The sequence below is a fragment of the Mixophyes fleayi genome, chromosome 3 (genome assembly GCF_038048845.1).
Source record: "Mixophyes fleayi isolate aMixFle1 chromosome 3, aMixFle1.hap1, whole genome shotgun sequence".
Taxonomy (NCBI): Eukaryota; Metazoa; Chordata; class Amphibia; order Anura; family Limnodynastidae; genus Mixophyes; species Mixophyes fleayi.
The window spans coordinates 28,531,157-28,554,952 of record NC_134404.1 but is presented as its reverse complement, the minus strand read 5'-3'; the positions used below and the strand labels follow the sequence as shown (position 1 = coordinate 28,554,952).

At 39.4% G+C, this 23,796-nt stretch overlaps 1 protein-coding gene across 1 annotated transcript in view; it reads left to right on the top strand.

Annotated features, from left to right (window-relative positions):
- LOC142143094 (uncharacterized) overlaps positions 1–23,796 on the top strand; it is a 76,785-nt gene that overhangs the window by 18,264 nt on the left and 34,725 nt on the right. The window contains exons 8-11 of the mRNA XM_075200808.1: positions 1,337–1,521; positions 7,253–7,394; positions 11,031–11,204; positions 17,966–18,128. Of these exons, the coding sequence (XP_075056909.1) occupies positions 1,337–1,521; positions 7,253–7,394; positions 11,031–11,204; positions 17,966–18,128 (664 nt within the window). The remainder of the gene's footprint in view (positions 1–1,336; positions 1,522–7,252; positions 7,395–11,030; positions 11,205–17,965; positions 18,129–23,796) is intronic.

Here is a 23,796-nt window from a genome sequence, read left to right as displayed (position 1 = left end):
CCCTCGTTTACTGACATCCAATCGCAAAAATATTCCCACTAAATTATTCTACCAATTCCTCCAGCTCCGCCATTCTCACCACACTGCCAAAACTCGCCTCTCCTCCCGCCCCCTTACTACATTAGAACATCTCTGTCTCCGTCAGTCCTCTACAAAAGGCATTATTTCAACGTTATACTATGAGCTCGCCCCACCTTCCTCAGACCTTAGAGTCTCGCACGAACTGGCCTGGGAACATGACTTTGGTGAAGTTCTTTTGAGCGAGGAATGGTCGGAGATATATGAGAATGCTGCCTCCAGCTCAATATGCGTTAAAATAAAAGAGAATGTTTATAAGGTATTGTACCGTTGGTACAATGTTCCCTCCCGGACTCATAAATTTCTTCCAGACTCATCTGATCGCTGTTGGCGGGGGTGCTCCCATGAGGGCAACTTTATCCATATATGGTGGACTTGTCCCAAATTATCAAACTTCTGGGCCGAAATTAAACACCTGATCCAATCGATACTTCAGGTAACAATACCATTAGAGCCTAAATTTTTTCTCTTGCCCTTGGGAGCGCCCACGGCGACTCGACACGAGAATAAGTTGGCTAGGCACATCTTATCGGCAGCTACCTGCCAAATTGCAGTAGACTGGAGGCAGCAGTCTCCCCCATCACTTCAGGCCGTTATTAATAGAGTCTGGCAGGTTTAGCGCTTAGAATACATGACCAGCATCATCAATAGGACGTCAAGATCGTTCACTAAGGTATGGAGCCCATGGCTCTCGTTTTTCCAGGCTTACTTCCCTTTCACTTGACTCTACACCTACATATATCAGTCCTCTTTTCGGGAACCCCTTTTTTTCTTTTTCCCTTTTCTCTCTCTTCCTTTTCTGCTCTGTACTAGTCTCCCTTCTCTTTTTTTCCTGCATCATGCCTTTCTCTGTAGCGGCATTTCGCTCTCTCCTTTACATCTTAAAAAAATCTCTGGTCAATTTTTATACACGTAATCTGACCACGTTGCACTGATTCTTTACGATATTCTGTTGATTTTATATCATGTTTTGTGTGATGTGCTTTTTTTCTTTTTGTTATCTTGCTGACATTGCATATTGGTTTTGTTTGTTATTTGACCTTTCAAAAATAAAATAAAAAAACAAACAACAAAACATATGGCAATACCGTTTATGGAGAGTACACTTACACCAAGGTTCACATTCAAGTTCCATACTATTTTTTCAACCGCAAGTTGTAAACAAGTTGAGTTCAGACGCATTTTCTGAATGATCACACTATGGTGTCATTATCAGTATGCATTATAATTCAAGAGACATCTTCTTTTCACCTGACAGAAAAAGTGCAAAATGAAATTGAAAGAGTGATTGGATCAGCTCAACCACAAACAGAGAATAGGAAAGAAATGCCGTACACCGACGCCGTCATTCATGAAATTCAACGATTTGGTGATATTGTACCAAGTAATCTCCCGCATGCCACTTCTCAGGATATCACATTCAGAGGATATTTTATTCCAAAGGTAATTTTTATCTTCCTACTGTGCACTGGTGACTTTCTTCTAGGACCCTAGATCATGACGTATCAGGGTCCTCAGCTATCTCCTTGCCCAACCTTGGGAGTGATGGCTCCCACATTTCTTCAGCAAATAGCGCCAATAAGCAGTCCTGAAATATTTTACAATATAATATACACATATTTGTGTAACTTTCTCTCTATATGATCTGGATGTCTATGGCGTCCATTGACTACAGGGGCAGGATATAGTTAATATACACAGCATTCATGCAGAACACATACAGTCTGCTGAGGACAAGCAGGGTTGGGCAGTGATGGGTGTTTATGACCATCTATGAGAGATACCTTTGTAACTGCAGCAGATATACCTTAGCTGTGTGTTTACAGTATGTTTAATGTATGCACAAAGTGGTGCATGTAAGTTGGAATGTATAGGAACATAATGTAAGAAATTATTTTTGGTACAAAGTTGCCTTAAACCCTGTATGTGTTCTGGAGGTAAAGTAAGAATCTGTATTTGCAGCATTCCTTAGTTTTTAAAAATGCTGCACAAATTATTACAGAAGCATTTGTCAAAAACTATACAAGATGCTATTGACAGATTTAGCAAGTTGTGTGATAATTGTGTAATTGTTGTGTGATAGTAATGTATTATATGAGGATATTAGTCAAGAAAAAGTCTGGATGCATATAGAGGAACAAGGACAGAGTGTCTGAGGTGATTGCTTATATCTATATAAACTGAGAGTTATACTATTCCTTATAATATGCTTCTAATGAGTATTATAGAAACATAGAATTTGACGGCAGATAAGAACCGCTTGGCTCATCTAGTCTGCCTATTTTTTATTAGCCTAGGGTACCTTAAACCCTATTTGATCCTTTATTCTTTATAAGGATATTCTTATGTCTATTCCAAGCATGTTTAAATTGCTCTTCTATATTAGCCTCTACCACATCTGATGGGAGGCTTTTCCATGTATCCACTACCCTTTCTGTGAAGTACTTTTTCCTCACATTTCCTCTGAACCTACTACCCTCCAGTGTCAGTGCATGCCCTCGTATTCTAATACTTCTCTTCCTTTGAAGAATGTTTCCCTCCTGTACCTTGTTATAACCCTTGATATATTTGACCGTTTCTATCATGTTCCTCCTTTCCCTTCTCTGCTGCAAACTATACATATGAAGATCTTTTAGTCTTTCCGGGTAAGTTTTGTGCTGTAGGCCATGCACTATTTTAGTTGCCCTTCTTTGTACAGTCTCTAATGTATTTATATCTTTCTGGAGATATGGCCTCCAGAACTGAGCACAGTATTGTAGATGAGTCTGTACCAATGACCTATACAGAGGTATTATTACTTTCTTCTTTCTGCTTCTGATTCCTCTCCCTATACAACCAAGCATCTGACTTACCTTCCTCATTGCTTTCGTACATTGCTTACCTGCCTTTAAGTCACCTGAAATAGTGATTCCTAGATCCCTTTCCTCTTCAGTAGTTTCCATTATTATGCCTTAATACTATATTTAGCCTTTGGATTTTTGAGACCCAAGTGCATGATTTTGCATTTTTTGGCATTAAACTGTAGTTGCCACTCTCTTGACCATTCCTCTAGTCTACCTAGATCATCAATCATTTGTTTTACCCTTCCTGGTGTGTCTACCATGTTGCATATCTTTGTGTCATCTGCTAAAAGGCATACTTTCCCTTGAACACTATTTGCAATGTCTCCAATAAAAATATTAAAAAGCACTGGTCCAAATACAGATCCTTTGGGTACTCCACTAGTAACCTTTCCCTACTGTGAATGTACTCCGTTTACTATAACTCTCTGTTTTCTATCCAGCAACCAAGATTTTAACCATTCACCCTTCTTAGAATCCAATCCCAAGTTTATTTAACAGTCTGAGATGTGGGACAGTGTCAAAAGCCTTACTAAAATCTAGATAAGCTACATTACCACCCTCTCCCCCCTTTGATCTCTCTCCCCCCTTTGATCTATTACTTTAGTCACCCAGTCAAAAAAGTCAGTAAGATTTGTTTGGCATGATCTCCCCTCCAGTAAATCCATGCGATTTGGGGTCCTGTAAGTCACTGGATTTGAGATACTCTACAACTCTTTCTTTTAAGAGTGTTTCCATCAATTTCCCTACTATTGATGTAAGGCTCACTGGTCTGTAGTTGCTTACCTCTTCCTTGCTTCCACTCTTGTGCAATGGGCTTATATTTGATCTTTTCCAGTCCTCTGGAATTACTCCTGTAGCTAGTTACTGATTGAATAATTCTGATAATGGTGTTATCAGCACCCCCTTAAGCTCTTTTAGTATCCTTGGGTGTATCCCATCTGGCCCCATTGATTTATCCCCTTTCAGTTTTGAGAGCTCTATTAGGACCTTCTCCACTGTAAATGTACTTGTATCTAGCTAATTATTATGTCTATACTTGCAATTCAACTGTGGCCTCTTAACTGCTCTTTCTGTAGTGAACACTGAGCAAAAATAATTAATAAGATAAACTGCTATTACCTTGTCTCCCTCAACAGGACCCTCACTATCTGTCTTTAGTCTTATTATTCCTCCTTTTTTTTTTTTCTCCTTTTACTTATATACCTAAAAAAAGTTTTGCCCACTGACTGGGCCATTTTCTGTTCAGCTTGTGCCTTTGCACATCAAATTATCTTCTTAGCCTCCTTCTGTCTAGCAAGATACACCTCTTTGTCTTCATTATTCTGAGTCTGCTTATATTTCCTAAAGGCCATCTTTTTTTCTTTCTCAATACTTACTACTTCTTTTGCAAACCATACTGGCATCCTTTTCCTTGTTCTTTTCTTAAGCATTTTGATACAAAGGTCTGTTGCTCTAGGTATTGCACTTTTAAATTTTTCCTACCTCTCTTGCATTCCTTTCAAGTTTTTCCACTCTGCCAAAGAGTCACTTACACAATTTCCCATCTCTACAAAGACAGCCTTCCTAAAATCTAACACCTTTGTTTTTGTGTGTTATGGGTCGGCCTGTTTTTATACTAAAACATACTGCTTGATGATTACTTGATCCTAGGTTCTCATGCACATCAGATATTCTGTCACCATTTCTAAGAATTAAGTCTAATATTGCGTCTTTGCGAGTGGGATCCCTCATCATTTGCTTGAGGGATGCTCCCTGCAAGGAATTCAGAATGTCCTTACTTCTAGTAGAACTTGCAAAAGATCCATCCCAGTTCACATCAGGTAGATTAAAGTCTCCCATGATTATTACCTCTCCTTTTAATGTCATTTTATTGATGTCCTGCAATAAGTTCCTGTCCAGTTCCTCTTCCTGACCGGGTGATCTATAGATCACACGAGTATGAAGAATACTTTGCATTAAAGTAGTATTATTATTTTTTTCACGTACATTGCCCTCCTCCTCCAATTCTTCTCACTCTGTCCTTCCTAAATAAATATATCCCGGTATAGCTATGTCCCAGTCATGATTTTAATTGCAATATGACTCCGTAATAGCCCCAATATTCCTTGTTATTAAAGCAAGTAGTTCTGGAATTTTATTTCCTAAGCTATTTCCTAAGCTTCTAGCATTAGCACACACACAGCTCTAAGAGTTTTGTTTGTGCACTTTATGTTCCTATCTTCTATGTTTATCTCTCTCTCTGTTCATTTTGTTTTGATCTGCATTGTCTTCTGTTTCTATGGATATGTTTCCTGTTTTATTAGCCTGCAGAAATAATACCTCTTGGTTGGGGGAGCAGATTTTTTTATTCCTGTTTAGTTCACTGCCCCCCTCTGCTAGTTTAAATAGTTCCTGATGAAGCTTCCAAACTACTCACTTGGTATTCTGGATCCCCTTGAAGATGGGTGCAGGTCATCCATTTTGTATAGGCCCCTATCTTGACAGATGGCATGGCTGAGGTCTATTAATCCAAATCTCTCTTCATTACACCACTTCTTTAGCCACACATTGAAGTTTCTGATGCAATGTGTCCTGTCTTCACCTCTATGCACTGGCAATACAGCTGAACAAGTTACAGTGGTTGTCACCTGCTTTAAAGCAGTCCCTAACTTTCTAAATTCATATTTTACTGCCATGACTTCCGCATTAGTCAGGTCGTTTGTCCCTAGGTGGACAATGACATCCACCTCTCCATCTTTTCTTGCTGCTTTCACAATTCTTAACATGCACTCTTTATCCCTTGAAGCTGTGGCTCCAGGTAAGCACCTTACTAGTTTCTCTACTTCAGCTGCTCTTCCTCTTATGATGGAATCACCCAAGAGAAGTGTGGTCCTGTTTGGATATTTTATTTTCCTGGTCCTATAGCTAGTAGAAGTCCCTATATTTTCATGTTCTGTGTTACCTATATTATCTGTACATTCCAGTCCTGCAAGAGCAGCATATTAGTTTTGCAATGACACAGTTTGTTGGATGCTCCTGTGTCTCTCTGGATATTTCGCCCTTTCAGAGCTCACAGTAGTCCAGGCAGAATGTCTTCTGGGGGCTCTTTGAGGCAGCTGTAGTCTCAAGGATACATACATTCTACACACCTCAGCCTGCAGTTTGGCTATTTCCTCCCGTAACAAAGAAAATTGCCTACATATTGGACAGTAGCTGAGTTTCCAGATTGTTTCCCACAAAACAAAAGCATTACATCCAATGCACTGCACTACTCCAAACATTGTGTCAGATGTTAAGTGTAGCGTCAATATTTGTGCACCTATTTTTGTATTCTAACTCAACTAACTCTATTTCAAACTCACAGCACTGATATGAAACACAAACAGATTCACTCAGATAGATACACTGTAGACAGATAGAGAATAGTCACCTGATTCTGTTTCAAACACACAGTTCTCTTAAGTTTGCAAGCTGTTTCACTTTAGGGTGCCAAACTACTACAATGAGCAAGCTCCAATGAGTCTTCTGACTATTTATATAAAATCTCAGACAGCTGATTACAATAGATTCAACCCTTCCTCTTAGCATTTATTCACACCTAGTTTTTAACACCTAGCAAGAATGCAAAGCACAGATACAAACAGATTCACTCAGATAGATATACTATAGACAGAGAATAGTCACCTGATTCTGACTACACTGATCAGGTGCCTATCATCAACATCAGCTATTTTTATAGCACCACTAATTCTGCAGCGCTGTACAGAGAACTCACATACAAATTAAATTCTCTAACACACACACACACACACACACACACAGACTAAGGTCAACTTGATAGCAACCAATTCACCCACTAGTATGTTTCTGGAGTGTGGGAGGAAACCAGAGCACTCTAATGTTTGCAAACGCGGGCCATTGCAAACATTAGAGTTCATGACATCATTGTTTACTGTTTATACGTAGTATATTCTTTGTATCAGTTGTGCTACTAGTACTGTGGGTCTCACTTAGAGCTCGGAGTTAATCCAGTTAGAAGGGGCAATTTTGCCCAATGGCAACACCATGTTGCCTTGTCGGGGGGGGGGGGTTAAAAATGTGAAGACAGATTTAGAGTAGGAAGGGAGTGGGAAGGCTGTCCCAGCTTAACTTTCAATTGCAATGTAAAAATAAAGCTGCCCAGTATTTGTGTTCTCCAGACCGTATTCTCCACACACAGAAAAAAATGTCATACGCCCTTTGCACACAACATGGTTTTTGTGCCTAACTGTAAATAAATATACTTATTTTGTAAGCAGTGAGGCTTAATAATGATAATCTGTCTTTACCCACACTTTTATATTTCCACCCAGGGCACCACTGTTATCCCATTACTGTCCTCTGCACTGAGAGATAAAGCCTACTTTGAGAAGCCGGAAGAGTTCTACCCAGAACATTTTCTTGACTCAGAAGGACATTTCAAGAATAATGAAGCGTTCATACCTTTCTCACTAGGTAACATTTATTATGAACTTCTTTCTCTGATGCTACCAATCAAGAACAATATTTAGTTTGCATCTAAAGCATGAAAGTAGAATGATCTTATACTCAAATTTTAATATCAATATATGTATTAAAGGTGGACAATGTATATTATTTATATATCAATTCTTCCTTGAGAATGAATGAAATGTGGGAATGCACACAGGGACATTACTAGAATGTTGGGCCCTATAGCAAAAATTGTGATGGTTCTCCTCTATGCACCATCATACAGTCATACCCACCATGATGTCTACTCCATCCCCAGTCAGTATCCAATAGGGCAGAGCATTGGATTAGTAGAAATCAAGTCTGAAATATATGCAGCCATTTTATCCCCATTTTTCAAATACTATAAATAGATAAATTCATTATATTATGTTTTCACTTTAAGGCACATCTTTTCCTTCAAGACAGTGCCCAACACACTGTCGGGGCCCATGTCAGTCACAGTGACTGCTTTGGCTATAGTTACACCATTATTTGTACCTTTATAATCTGATTTAGTATAGAATTATTAAACATTACATTGGCTGCCAAATCATATCTAAATTACATAATAATTGCTAGTTTGATATTTTGATCTAAAATTTGTATTTTTTTAAATGAATTCATTGTCAGTATACAAAATACTATATTATTTAAGCCAATTATACAATATACTATAAATGTTAGGGCAAATGACCACTGACATGATCATTTATAACAGGTAAAAAAGTTCTTTGCCTCTGGTAGCCACCTTTCCCACAGACCAAGTCATGTTAACAGGTATTCGGTTGCCCCCAGGTAATAACTCTTACATAGTAAAGGTTTATGTGCAGACACCGCAGTGCAGAGGTAGAAGGAGTAACTAGAATACAGGAGACAATAATCAGGAACAGTCCAAGGGTTGTGGGTCTGAAGCGAACAGGATAATGAGGGACAGGGCAAAGGTCAGGGCAAGTTACAAGCAAGGAGAATCCAATAGACAGGCAGAGGTCTGGGGCAATCAGCAAACAAGCAGGGTCCAGAACAAACCAAAGGTCACAACAAAGATCAGTCAGATTTTTGGACAGTTTTTACAGGAAACCTAGAGCTGGTCAGCAAGTGTGGTGGACAGACGCTATAACTGGCAAGAAGGCTAAGCCCTTCCTGCCTTAAATAGTACTAGTAGCCAGTGAGAAGGAACCAGACACAAGCCCCATAGTTAGCGACAGGAGGCTGGCAATTAATTATGCCCTGCGTACGCGTCCCAGCTGATCTTTTGCTAGGACGCGGCGAGTTGACAGGAGTGTCCCGGTCACCCAGGTGGCTGCCTGGATGCATAGGCCGGAGATTACATCTTGGCTGGCAGGAGAACAGCCTGGATGCGGCCAGAAAACAGCCAAGCCGTGGCAAATAGCTCGTGGCTCATGATAATAACCATTAAATGTTCACTTGTTGCCTACATACAGTGGAGGCAGCCATTTTGTGGGATGAACTAAATTCATGAGAGCGCACATTGTCGATTCATTAGGAATCAGTGATGTTTCTCAGACACTAAATTTAAAAAGTAATACTATCACTAGTGAATTGAAAACCAGTGCTTTCAAATATATTTGTTAGCCCATAAAATTGACTGCATTTTGCACTTTAATTGTAGCTACCCATTGCGAACACTAGATAGAGGTAGAAATATGATATCCAGAGAGGAAATAGAGACAGACCAGTTCAGAAATAGACCTAATGTGATGTCTAATGTAAGCCAGGTCTTATACACAAGAATGCAGATTGAGGGAAATTACACATTACCCAGTTTTGCTAGACATAATAGAGGATCAAGTAGAAATTACACTGGAGTACAGAGCAGAAGAAAACTACAGCACTCAACCATTGAGCACAACAGGACATGGCGATTTATAGGCCTAGACAGGTAACAGGAAACATAATAATCACAGATGATGAGCGAAGCAGCACTGGGCATCTTGGATGCGGGCAGAATTATTAGTCAAAATGGACAATGGTGGTTGTAGGCAGTGTCAAAAGAAAGCAACACTATCATTTGATTATGGTTTATTCTGTGCATTATAAGAGTTAAATATTCTAACTTTTTACTTTATTACATTTATCACAAAAGGGAAACCAGTCCCTTTCAAATAAGGAAAAAAGTAAATAATTTGTAATTACGCCACTGTAATGCCTGCTATATAGATTTTAGATTTTAAGTTACCAAACAAGATCAATAAAAACTAAGAGAAATGTATGGAAGAACAGATTATTTTACTTTCTATAGAGTATATATCACACTTTGTAAAAGACACTTTGACACACTTTGTAAAAGAAAATATATAGCAGATCTTTTCCATTATTGTACGCTTTTCCCTTTCAGCATATAAACTGTGTCCACACTGATGTTTATTCATGTGAGAAGGAGATAAATGGAGCAGATATGAACAGGAAAAATAATTATTTCTTGTGCTCCATCACCATTCAACGCTGCTCGCATGCCAATAAACTTCATATCAGTTGTCATTAATGTAGCTAGACACTGTTATTAATTGTGCATCTCACATGCTCATCCTCCTCTATCCAAATAAAAAAAATAAGACACTCAAAGTTTCCAAGCCTTGATTAGTTTTACCCCAAACTTGTTAAACATAAATTAAGTGCTTTAATTTTATAACATTATTAGGAAATGTAGTATATCGAATGACTGATTGTTATTTTCTGTTCAATCTATGTATATCACTGTGAATATTTTATGTAACCTTTCAAAATGTATTTGGTTAATGACCTGATTCTGACCTAAGCAAGGGTCAATGTTCTTTTGAAAGTAGCCAGCCCCAGAGACAGATATCTGAGTAGTTGGTGTATGCAGAGGAGTCAGGCTTAGCCAGGCACAAAGATCAGAGGTGAGAAATTCTCTGAGGTGCCCAAACATATATCTTAGTGTTAGATAATTTACTTTGGGGAAAACACTGAGTTATTTTGGGAATCAATCTGACTTAATTGAAAGTTTAAATTCTTAAGCTAGGGGTGAAGAGCCTGTAAGGGTTTAAAATCTTCTGCCTTAGACAATAAGGTGTCCATTTCTTTGAGGAGGGTCTACCACAACTGAAATGTGCCATTCTTCTCTATTTGTACTCCTCACACATCAATTCCTGAACTTGTAAGTAGGGATTCTGGTTTTATTTCCTATTTTATTTTCTGAAACTCATCTGTGCAAACCTATTGTTTGTCTGTTTATTACCTTGTTGTAAATAAGCCTTGGAAACATTTTTTTAGATTAAGCATATTTTATCTAGCGAACTCTCTGTGATTCTTTGTGAACTTGCAATGCCCAGGGAGGCTCATGCTACATGTGTATGTGATTTAACTGTGAAAGATTAATAATTGGTTCTGGTGAACATAAAGACACCATAATAAATCCTTCATGGTGGCAGAAAAGGTGTATTAATTGCTAAGTGACTAAGGTCTACATTACGGTCAGCTGTTCAGATTGCTGTATCTGGGACAGGCTGGGTGTTTGTGACAAACATGTTCTGCATTATTGATTAATTATTTATTAATAATATATTAGTTGTTGCTTTTTATTCCCATATGTACTAGCAGTTAGCTGGTTTTAATGTTTCCTATTTATGTTTTAACTAGGTAAAAGAAGTTGTGTTGGAGAGAACCTAGCCAAAACGGAGCTGTTCGTGTTCTTCACGACCATGCTACAGAACTTCACATTCCAGGCTCCACCTGGAGCTAAACTGGACCTCACCCCTGTATCTGGGCTCACTAGTGCACCATTACCTCATGAGATTTGTGCCGTACCTCGTAGCTAGACATGTTTTCAGCCAAGCTATATCATAAAATATGTGTTAATTGTTTTGTAATGTATCAACAAAATGAGTCAGCTGGGAAAGGTTTTAATTATCTACTTTGCACACTAAATTACTTATTATGTATTTTTTTCTGTACATATATAATTATTGTGCAATCAAATATACAACATTTTTTATATAAATTTGAAGAGCAAGATATTCATTATTCATCAAATAAAAAAAGAGAATAAAGGCTTGTTACATAAAAAAAAATGATAGGGATTGTAGTTCTCTACATTAGCGACCACTAATACCAGGTTTGCTCCTTGTATAATTGATACATATAGGATTTGAGTCACTTTTAGTGGGAGTGCTTATTTATTCTTTCTGTTTAATAAATGAATTGTTTGTACAGTATACTTTTACACTGCAATGTCTCACTGTCTCCTTTTATAATTATTTTTAGAGTTTGAAAAGCTGTTATACAGAGATATATTTAAAACAACTCTGTTAGTGCACTGAAATTACTTATTTATATGTCCGGCTGTTTAAATTTATGATATTAAATTGCGAATTGTTAGCTATACCTTAAACGGTACTACGGATGTGACAATTCAATTACCCAGCACTAAAGTAAAAATCTTTAAACCTTTGAAAGTAAATTAACTTTAATACTATTGTATTAATACAATATTAGATAATTAGTCGTGCTAATGTTACTGCAATTAGTTATTGTAAATTAGAATAAAAATAACTTTTTTATAGATGCTTTATTTTAATTTAATTTATTTTATAGGGGTAAAGGGAAATCATGGGCTTACATAGAACATAAACTAAAAACACAAAATAACACACGATAATAGGCTCTTAAAAAGCAAATGAGACAGTCATGATTAATATAGATAGATTTGTACAACTAGGACCTTTTCATTTAAGTGCATTTGCCTTTCCGAGTAGTAAAGAACAAAGGTTTGTTATAAGCCGGCGTGCTACTCGCGACGGCTCATACTGATTCATTGTCCTGGCTGTTGCTAAGCAGCCAGGATGCTTTTTTAAGTGTTTGACCACTTCTTAATGCCTCTTCCATCCCGGCTAGTTGACAGGCAGCCGGGACGCTGTGTTTATGATTAGAGATGAGCGGGCTCGGATATCTGAAATCCGAGCCCACCCGAACGTTGCCGATCCGAGCCGGATTCGAGACAGATCCGGGTATTCCCGCCAATTGCAAAACTGAAACCGAGGCTCTGAGTCATAATCCCACTGTCGGATCTCGCGATACTCAGATCCTATAAATTCCCCGCTAGTCGCTGCCATCTTCACTCGGGCATTGATCAGGGTAGAGGGAGGTTGTGTTAGGTGGTCCTCTGTCCTGCTATATCTCGTGCTGTGCTGTGCTGTGCTGTTCAGTTCTGTGCTGTGCTGTGTTCTGCTCAGTCCAGTGGTGCTGTGTCCTGTGCTCTGTCCTTCTGAGTTCAGTGGTGATGCTGGGTCCTGTGCTGTGTCCTGTTCAGTCCAGTGGTGCTGTGTCCTGTGCTCTGTCCTTCTGAGTTCAGTGGTGCTGCTGGGTCCTGTGCTGTGTCCTGTTCAGTCCAGTGGTGCTGTGTCCTGTGCTCTGTACTTTTATGGGCATTGTTATTTCCCCATTATTCCCAAATTATAAAAAAATTCAAAAAAAGTTATAAAAAGAATACAAAAAAAGTAATTATAATAAAAAAAGAAAAAATATCCCAAAACAATCCTGCAGTATAAGTCCATTGGTACTGCTATATTACAAAGTTCACTGATTCTGCAGTATAAGTCCAGTGGTACTGATATATTACAAAGTTCACTGATTCAGCAGTATAAGTCCAGTGGTACTGATATATTACAAAGTTCACTGATTCAGCAGTATAAGTCAAGTGGTACTGATATATTACAAAGTTCACTTATTCAGCAGTATAAGTCCAGTGGTACTGATATATTACAAAGTTCACTGATTCAGCAGTATAAGTCCAGTGGTACTGATATATTACAAAGTTCACTGATTCAGCAGTATAAGTCCAGTGGTACTCTCCTGTGCCGCATATAATTTTTAAAGGCTTTGCCGAGTGTGTGTGGCTTAGGGGTACGCTCTCTTGTGCTACATATAATGGAAAACAAAAATTTGGAGGATAAAGTAGGGAAAGATCAAGACCCACTTCCTCCTAATGCTGAAGCTGCTGCCACTAGTCATGACATAGACGATGACATGCCATCAAGGTCGTCTGGCAAGCCCGATGCCCAATCTCCTAGTACAGGGCATGTAAAATCCAAAAAGTCCAAGTTCTCAAAAAGTAGCAAAAAGAGAAACTTAAAATCATCTGAGGAGAAACGTAAAGTTGGCAATATGCCATTTACGACACGTAGTGGCAAGGAACGGCTTAGGCCCTGGCCCGTGTTCATGACTAGTGGTCCAGCTTCACCCAAGGATCTAAGCCCTCCTCCTCCCCCCCTACCAAAAATTTAAGAGAGTTATGCTGTCAGCAACAACAATAAAATAGCAAAGAACTCTGCCTTCTAAACAGATGACATCACAAATCCCCAAGGCGAGTCCAAGGGTGTTGGTGGTTGTGAAGGCTGACCTTCCCATCACTGTACGGGAAGAGGTGACTCCATCCAGCATTTGCAGCACGCCCTCTGCATCTGCTGGAAGGATCACCCACAGTCCAGTTACAGATTTGGCTAATGAAGGTGTGAATGTTGTACACCGGGAGGAGGATATTAATGTAGCTGGCGCTGAGGAGGATGTTGATGATTATGATGCAGACAGATACCAAATTGCCTTTCTCAATTTCTATTTATATTCTAGATTATATAACGGCTGAATAGTTTTCTATTTTACTCCTAGTGGAGAGGGGATCTGATGCAGACAGATACCAAACTGCCTTTGTCCATTTCTTTGTATATTTGAATTTCTAGTTCTACAGTCTATGCAGGCTGCTTTTTTTATATTCAACTACAAGTGTAGGGCGAGGGGGGGGGGCATAGATAGCCACCAAAGTAACGTGGTCCATTTAATTTCACTTTCTAGCTCCACAGTCTGTGCAGCCTGTTTTTTTTATCTTCAAAGTATTTACAAGCCTTGCAATCTAAATTAACTAGAGGTAGTGACGTGCTAGAACTCCACCCTCTATATGCTGCAGAGGATGGAGGAGCACCAAAAGGCCATTCAAGCCTACACAGCCACCTACGACATAGGAAAAGGAATGGGGATGCGCCTGAGTCAAGCGCACTGGAGAATGATTTCCGTGTTGTGCAAGATTCTGCAGCCATTTGAACTTGTCACACTAGAAGTCAGTTCCGACACTGCCAGCTTGAGTCAGGTGATTCCCCTGATCAGGCTTTTGCAGAAGCAGCTGGAGAAAGTGAGGGAGGAGCTGGTACACCATTGCGATTCCACCAAGCATGTAGCTCTTGTGGATGAAGCCCTTCGCATGCTTTGCCAGGATCCGAGGGTGGTCAGTCTTTTAAAGTCAGAGGAATACATTCTGCCCACCGTTCTCGATCCTCGGTTTAAAGCATATGTTGTGTCTCTGTTTCCGGCGGACACAAGTCTACAGCAGTGCAAAGACCTGCTGGTCAGGAGATTGTCCTCTGAAGAGGACCGTGACATGCCACCAGCTCCACCTTCATTTTCATCACTGTTTGTGCAGTTCCAAAAAAGAGGAACTGCCATTTCTATTGCTACCTTCTTTCTTTCTGTATTTCCTGTGTCCTTTGGTCTGTTCTGCTAAGGGCATTGTTATTTCCAAGTTATCCAAAAGTAAAAAAAATAAAAATATATTTTTATAAAAAAAATTATAAAAAATTTATTTAAAAAAAAAAAAAATTAATTTTTTTTAAAAAATATAGCTTGTACTGCTATTTAAAAGTCTAACTACGATCATTCACTGTTGCTGTACCCAAAAATAATAGGTAGTGCTATTAAAGTACAGTCCAGTGGTACTCTCCTGTGCCGCAGATAATTCATAAAAGCTTTGCCGAGTGTGTGTAGTTATGTATCACAGGTTTTAAGAAGAGGCACAACACTGACAACCTGTTAGAGAAACTGAGGGAAATAATCTCTCTGTGGCGGACCCCACTTAGACTCTCCTGGGGATTCGAATAACTGCCATTTCTATTACTACCTTCTTTCTTTCTCTATTTAAAAGAAACTAAATAACTGCCATTTCTAGTACTACCTTCTTTCTATCTCTATTTAAAAGAAACTAAATAACTGCCATTTCTAGTACTACCTTCTTTCTTTATATATTTAAAAACCAAAAAAAACCTGCCATTTCTAGTACTACCTTCTTTCTTTCTCTATTTTAAAGAAACTAAATAACTGCCATTTCTATTACTACCTTCTTTCTTTCTCTATTTAAAAGAAACTAAATAACTGCCATTTCTATTACTACCTTCTTTCTTTCTCTATTTAAAATAAACTAAATAACTGCCATTTCTAGTACTACCTTCTTTCTTTCTCTATTTAAAAAAAATAAATAACTGCCATTTCTAGTACTACCTTCTTTCTTTCTATATTTAAAACCCAAAAAAAACTGCCATTTCTAGTACTACCTTCTTTCTTTCTCTATTTAAAAGAAACTAAATAACTGCCATTTCTAGTACTACCTTCTTTCTTTCTCTATTTAAAAAAAAAACAACAACTTTCATTTCTAGTACTACCTTCTTTCTTTCTATATTTAAAACAAAAAAAACCCTACCATTTCTAGTACTACCTTCTTTCTTTCTCTATTTAAAAGAAACTAAAAAACTGCCATTTCTAGTACTACCTTCTTTCTTTCTATATTTAAAACAAAAAAAAACCTGTCATTTCTATTACTACGTTAATTGTTTGTGCAGTCACAAAAAAGAGGAACTGCGCCCTTAACTGCTATGTTGGTTTTAGACGTCCATCCGGTGTCCGCCATCTGTTCCCTGGAATTCAGACCAGTTGAGGTTTTTTTATTATATTGTGGCCCCGGTATCAAATTGGGTACCGGGGCCACTCCACTACGCAGTCCAGATACTTGTTTGGTGGAATTCAGACCAGTTGAGTTTTTTTTTATTATATTGTGGGGGCCACTCCACTACGCAGTCCAGATACTTGTTTGGTGGAATTCAGACCAGTTGAGGTTTTTTTTTATTATATTGTGGGGACCACTCCACTACGCAGTCCAGATACTTTTTTGGTGGAATTGAGACCAGTTGAGGTTTTTTTTTTATTATATTGTGGGGACCACTCCACTACGCAGTCCAGATACTTTTTTGGTGGAATTCAGACCAGTTGAGGTTTTTTTTATTATATTGTGGGGACCACTCCACTATGCAGTCCAGATACTTTTTTGGTGGAATTGAGAACAGTTGAGGGTGATATATTGTGGCCCCGGTACCAAATTGTGTACCGGGAACACTGCACTATGCAGTCCAGAAAGCTACCTCGGTGAAATGTTTTGGACTAAAAACAATATTCAGAATAGACTGGGAATTAGTGGAAATGATTGCTATTGAATGTTATTGAGGTTAATAATAGCGTAGGAGTGAAAATAAACCCAAAAACTGGTTTTTAACACTTTTTATGTTTTTTTCAAAAAAAATCCGAATCCAAAACCTTAAATCCGAACCAAAACCTTTCGTCAAGTGTTTTGCTAAACAAAACCTCAAGCAAATCCGAATTCAAAACACAAAACACGGGACACCAAAAGTGGCCAGTGCACATCCCTACTTATGATAGGCAGTCACATAACCACAATTAGCACTTAGATTGCAGGGGATCTTGCTTCTAGGGCGCATTTACATTAGGTCTTATTCCTTTAAATACTAGAGAGGGCTTAGCCTCCCTGTCGGCTATTGCATTGTATTTTCTGTTTCCATACCCATTGACTACCTGTTGCCTGACCATTTGCCTGCCCCTGATTATTCTCTGTCTGGTGCATGTATTGGCCATTGACTTGATTCTGAACTTTCCCTGCTCACTGCCTGCCCTGACCTTTTGGCTTGTCTCTGTTTATCCCTGCTTGCTGCCTGCCCTTGTTCATTTGCATATTTCCTGGTTTGCCGTCTGTATACCGTCTGCTGCACTAATACTGCCAGTCTCAAAACCTCATTGCTTCCTGGAGATAAACTCTTACTACTCTGAGTATAAGTTCTGTGGGCATCTGAGTACCTGTGAGAATATCACTCTGTACATGAAAGGCAGCTTGCTATAGGTGAAGTCCTTTTTCACATTCTGTTCTAAGTATTTATCTGCACCCCTGTTTCAGTCCCAATCTCCTCTCTGAGCCACATTCGTTCAACTTGTGTCAGCTGTGCCCTCTTCCAATTAGAATATAATCTCTCTCATGAGCAGAGCAATCCCTACCCTTTATATTAATGTCTGCAATTATTTTGTCTAACTTGTATGCCCTCTTCTGTTATAAGAATAATTATACCCCTAGTTTTGTTCTTTAAAACAGTAAACTCTTCTTTTAATGCAGTAGCTTGACTAAGCTGTTCCACAGATCGAAAATCCACTTCCACTTCCCCTTCATCAGGATGATATGAGCAAGCTTGAATAACATTTCATGCTTTACATTTGTAACCCACTCATGTTGACAGAAGAATGTACAGGATGCCTGTCCCTAATGTACCTGACCAAAGATTCTTGGATAGGATTAGCAAAATAGATACCATAGGTCAGAAGTGGCCATACAATAGATCTCAGCCAGTTAGATGTTAGTTCACAAAATCATCTCCCTCACCTCCAGAGTGTTCAATGGAAATACCTATTTTGTGTCTCAGCAACTTACTGCCAGAGATTCATGGCCGACCTTCTCTCCCCAACCATACCTGTCCTGGCAGTGAAGCCCTGTGTGCCCGTATTGGAACAGCTCCTGGGTTCTTACTGCCTCTATTTAACTTCTTCCTCATGGCATGGATCAACTGGAGAAGGGGAGGTGGTGCTGTAAGGAACCCTCCCCGCACACACACTAGGTGCTGGGGAACGTCGCCTTCTCTTCTGCCCGACCATCCGCGTCTCCATTGCTAAGTTTTGACCCTGGATTGTACGACTCCGATTATTCACCACACCTCCTAGGTAGCTACCTGGGAGGGCTGCGACCTGCACATCTCTACAGCTAAACCCAAATCTCCTTGTGGGGATCCCTGGTGAAGACTTGGGGCGTGGTTAGACTCTGCACATCCCAGCATGGCAGCGCCAATACCGGCAGGTGAGGCCATCAGAGCAACCCAGCTCGTGACAGTATAATCTGGACATGACCTCTGAAGGTCAAGGTGAACCTTCTGCCCGGGATTTGCTGCTCCACTTGGCTCAGAAGCTTAAACAACATGATGCCGAGCAGGCCAGGCTCCTTCAATGCATTCAAGGTATTGCCACTCGTCTGGATTCTCTTCAGTCCTCCTTACCAGCGGCTCAACCCGCTGTCGTCACTTCGTCTTAAGTCAGTCCTCCTATTTCTGCTCCGGTGGCTTTCGCATCATCCTCCTTGCGGCTTCTGACACCAGAGAAATTTGATGGGGAGATATCGGGAATTTCTCAACCAATGTTCCATCCACTTTGAACGTAACTCCAGAGCCTTTTCTTCAGAGCGTTTCATCTGAACCTCAGACTTTCTCGAGTAATTTGTTTGAGAAAGTCTGAGGTTCAGACGAAACGCGTCGCTTTGTTTATGCTGCCCGAATTGTTTTGATCCTACTAACAGCAGTGTTATTTTTAACAAGCGGATCTTTCCTCTTTGAAACTTGTCATTTGTACGGACTCTTTTGGAGGTGCGCACCAAAGAATACAATCATACTGCAATATCGCTTGAGTTGCATCCACGGTGAGAAGGTAAATCTTCCATATCCTTGATTCAGATGCCGTGAAATGCTGGGGATAAGACTGAATTCCCAAACCCCTGGAGTTACGAGGTTTCAACTTCACTTTAGCCGCTGAAGCGGTAAGAAGATATATCAACTGGGTTTTTATTAGATCGAGTGCCACAGCTATAGGATACATCAGTATATATGTGATTTGCATACTCATTGGCCGCATTAACGGCAAAAGTAGTTAATTCTTCCTCTCACCTCAGTGGATGTATAATTAACCCTTAGGGGTATATACCCAAAGACTTTTTTTTGTTTGCATATATACGATCTGATTAGAATTTTATAAAGGACATTGCTATATACTTTTTGCCTAACACCTGATTCGGATATTTTTTGATGTCTACACTTCCTGAGTTGGAGATTTACACATATATCTTCCAATAATTGAGACTTAGTGCATATATAATTTCCCAATAGAACTCACGTGATGTTCTTAATGCTGTGTAATTTACTACCTTTTGTATGAAAGTTTGCTATCTTGGATATTTTCAACATATGCCGTTTTTGTGCTATTTTTCTGCCATATTGCAATATATACTCTTGTCATTTTATGGTAATACATGGGTTTATACCCATTATCTTGAATATATGCATATATATATATATATATATATATATATATATATATATATATATATATATATATATATATATATATATATATATATATATATATATATCCATTTATATTAGTTTTTATTATTTTTTTATTGTTTTTATATATATATTTGTTCAATCTATTAAACATTGAATCAGGGACTCTGCGCTATTCTCAATCTTTGTTTTGTTATTGACTAAACAATTAACTAAAATTATCTATTAACAGTGTAGATTTACAATGCGCATTCGGTCTGCGAGGGATAGTGGGGATCTACTCTTGCAAAATCCAATCTCTGTGTCATCCATTGTACCTTTCAGGATATCTGTCATTGAATGTGGTATTTTTTTTGCCCTCGTAACTTCTTTTGGTATCTTGTGTGGATCGTTGTGGGTAATACTTTTCCCATATCTAGCTGCAGCTATTTCCAGGGTTTTTTTTTGCAATTGTTAGCGCCTGATCTATTTTCTATTGAATGTGGATATCCTGATGGAGTTAAACAATGTTAATGCAGTTCTGGTATGCGGCACAGTGTGCGAGGGATGGCTGGTTTATCGTAACTACCTGCCACTCAGGGACTTTGATTCTGATTGGGGCAGTTACCACTGTGGATTTTATTGAAGTGATAAGGCATTTATGTCGATAAGAGACAATGGCTAAAGGAGCTCATAGCACAGTCTAAGCACACTGGGCCTGAGTCATTAAGGAGAGCAAAGCAAAAAAAAGGAGTAAGTTTGCTCCTGGACAAACCATGTTACAATGCAAGGGGTAAAAATTAGTTTATTATTTTGCACATAAGTTAAATACTGACTTCCTTTTCATGTAGCACACAAATATTTGATAGTTTTTACCATGAAATTTAAAGTTGATCTATACATGCCCTACCCCAACTATATATCTGTCCCCACATTTTAAATTTACCTCCCCCTTCAATGCAACATGGATTTTCCAAGGTGCAAATTTAATCCTTTTTTATGCTTTACTCTCCTTATAGACTCAGGCCCACTGTGTGGTCCAAGTTGCTCACTAAACACATGTTAATTTGAAGCACACATAATAAGTATTAATTTCAGAGGTACGATACAGGCCATGTGGGAAAAGGTTGGGTCACATTCCCTTCTCCGGGTAATCTGACCATATATCCTGTTGCCTTCTGTAAATTGTCAGACTGCAGAGGGATGGTTTATACCTGGAGATGTGTCACCCCAACTGCATTTACCTTTGGTACAACTTTTGAGAGATCCATTTAATTTATCGGCTTAGACCCTTTAAAATATGAAATCCGGTTATTTAGGATTGGGGCAGCTGTACCTGTGGCCTTAGATGGGTCTTTCATCGAGGCAATAAAGAAATTAGGGACATAGAAGATCGATGTGTACAAGAGATATATCAGGCCCACTAGAAAGTCGGGTCTCCAACCCTCGGTAACTCAAGGAATTGCTGCTTGTCACTTTTAGTGATCGCATTAAGGGATTTTTCCTGTTTTTTTCTCAGACAAAGGCTTGATTAGTTACATGCCTCCAACCTTTTTATGTTTTCGTTTACCTTCATATGGTTTACCGCATCCCCCACCTATCATTCATCACAGCGACTCCTTGCTGGTGGATTTTGTTTATTTGTCTAACAGGAAACCATTTGCATAAGGGTTTTTTATTTACAGGGGTGCACATGGTACAGATGCTGATATGGGTGGTTGGCAAATTATTTGTGCTCTGAGCATCCAGGCAACAGGTGGCCCATGAGTGCTCATCCTTTACTATCCCCGGTGAAACTCATTGGTTGGCTAAGAAGGGTTTATTCGAGGCCCTCTCGACATACTTATCATACTTATCGTACATCTTGTACAGAACAATTTGGGTAAATGCAAATTGTTAAAGTTGATTAAGATCAGGAAGCATTTTAGGGTGATAGAAGGAGTAATATTCCTGTCCCCATTAGGAGTCTACTGAAAAAATGTAATAGGGCCACTGGCTGTGCCATTAGGGCACGTGGGGGTATGGTAATTGAACATCCCTTGATTACGGTGGACCTGGCTTACATGTTTAAACTGGATGGGGTGCATTTTACGGACAAGGGGTTGTGGGTGTCCATAGAACAGATCTATTGGAAATTAAGGGGTTTCGTTAGGTTGTTTTGGTGGTGGCCTGTGTTCATTAAAGGACCACAGCAATGGCAGGAAGGCATTGAGGTCAGCGGCTAATACAAGGCACTTTCATTGATTGGCTGCAGGTCACTGCCCCCTTCAAAGTAAACAAGGCTCTTGGTCCTTTTGTGTGGGGGACCCCTTGACCTGTTTTGTGTGAGCATGTCATTGGGAGTCTAGAGTGGGTCTAGTTTCTCTGAAGCCAGATATATCGCCAGCCATTCAGTAATAGATAAAATCCTTGGTTTAGTGAATTCTGGGCCATTTGTCGTTTGATTTAGTATTAGTCTGTTTAGCTGAAATCACATTTTGCTTTCTCTGCTACCATTTAAATTTTAATTAAAACTGTGACCTTATTTCCAAATTTGCATTGTTGTCCGTGTCTTTATTTCATGAGGACAGTAATAATTAAACATGTTACAAAAAGGTTTATTGTGCAGTGGAAAGAAACATCAACATTATGCAGTTAAATCATGTAGAGGATATGAAATAGGCAGAGTTTGGCAGAAATACCGTATTATCTGATGGAATAGAAGGGGGAGGGACAAGTCAAATGAAATCTGGAGCTGATTGATGTAACTTCCACAAATAAAGAAAAGGTGAGATGGCAATAAGGTAATGTGACTTCTTTCGGTAGAGTAAAGGTGAAGTGTAGTTTATATGTTTAATTTTTATGGTGTCAAAGAATGCATGCAGTTCTCTCCAGCTCTAATGCAAAATAGTATATTAAAAAACAAAGTCTATATAAGGAATGTTCTCTAAAGTGGTGAAATGTGTTTCTCAGGAACACGCTCCCAGCTGCCGTGACTTTGGGTGATTTGCTGTATGAGGTCACACGATTTCAGCCCGCAGTCTCTCTTTATCATCACACAGGCTATAGACCTACTCAATCGCCCCCAAACAACACTCACACATCATTTTTTCTTCAGGTTTGCCACCACCTATTGAATACAGGCAAAAGGACTCCAATATACTGTCCCACATTTCCACACAAGACTTTTAGCTATCCATAGACTAGCAAGACCCACACCAGCAAGCAAAGGGTTACCTCTTCACACCTCCAGACTGTTGCACAAATGTAAATGCAAGCACACACAGCTTGTTATTCAAATGCATCAACAAATCACACACTGGCATTCAAAGGGTTAACTTGGCCAAGCTATTTTATTCTTAACAGGCTACTGGATTCGTAAGAGTATCAAGGACGCAACATATTAAATTATAGATTTAATATACAAAAGTACAGGGCATACAGATATAAAAAATTATGAATAAACAATTATTAGATTGACATAACAAGCTGAACAGTTTAAAATAAAAGGGGTTACCTTTAGAGTGTCACTTACGTGAATTGCATACTCTGTGCCAGTGTTCCCTCTAAGCTGAGCAAACTGGAAAGGAAAGAGTTAAAATGTCACTCTAATGAGGGCTCCACCCAAAAGGTTTGCATTCACAATCTGCAGGATGTTTCCTAGTAAGATACAGGTTTAACTCTATCATTTCCAGATTGCTCAGCTTAGAGGGAACACTGCTCTGTGCCATGGGAAATTGGCAAGGAAGACGGACAGCTTATCAATGTGAATTGATTTTCCAAAGTCTGACCCTTTGCTATACCTCGTCTCAGCAATTCCCCAACATATTATTATTATTATTATTAATTTTTATTTATAGGGCGCCACTAGGTGTCCGTAGTGCCGTACAGGGACAAACGGAATAACAATACGAGGAGAGACAGCACAGTACAGTAAACAATAAGCACAGTAACTCCGAGAGTTCAAAGCACAGCTAGGGGCGGGGGAGGGGAGAGGGGAAGGTCCGCATATGACGGAGCCCAAGAGGGAGGGCACGGATGACAGGGAGACCCCCAGAGGAGAGAGGAGGGAGCGAGAGGGGACGGGGGGAAGAGGGTCCTCGAGGAGGAGGGCAAGGTAGCTGGAGAGCAGAGTTAAAAGTGGTGAAGACAGGAGGAGAGGTGACCCTGCTCAAAGGAGCGTACAATCTAAG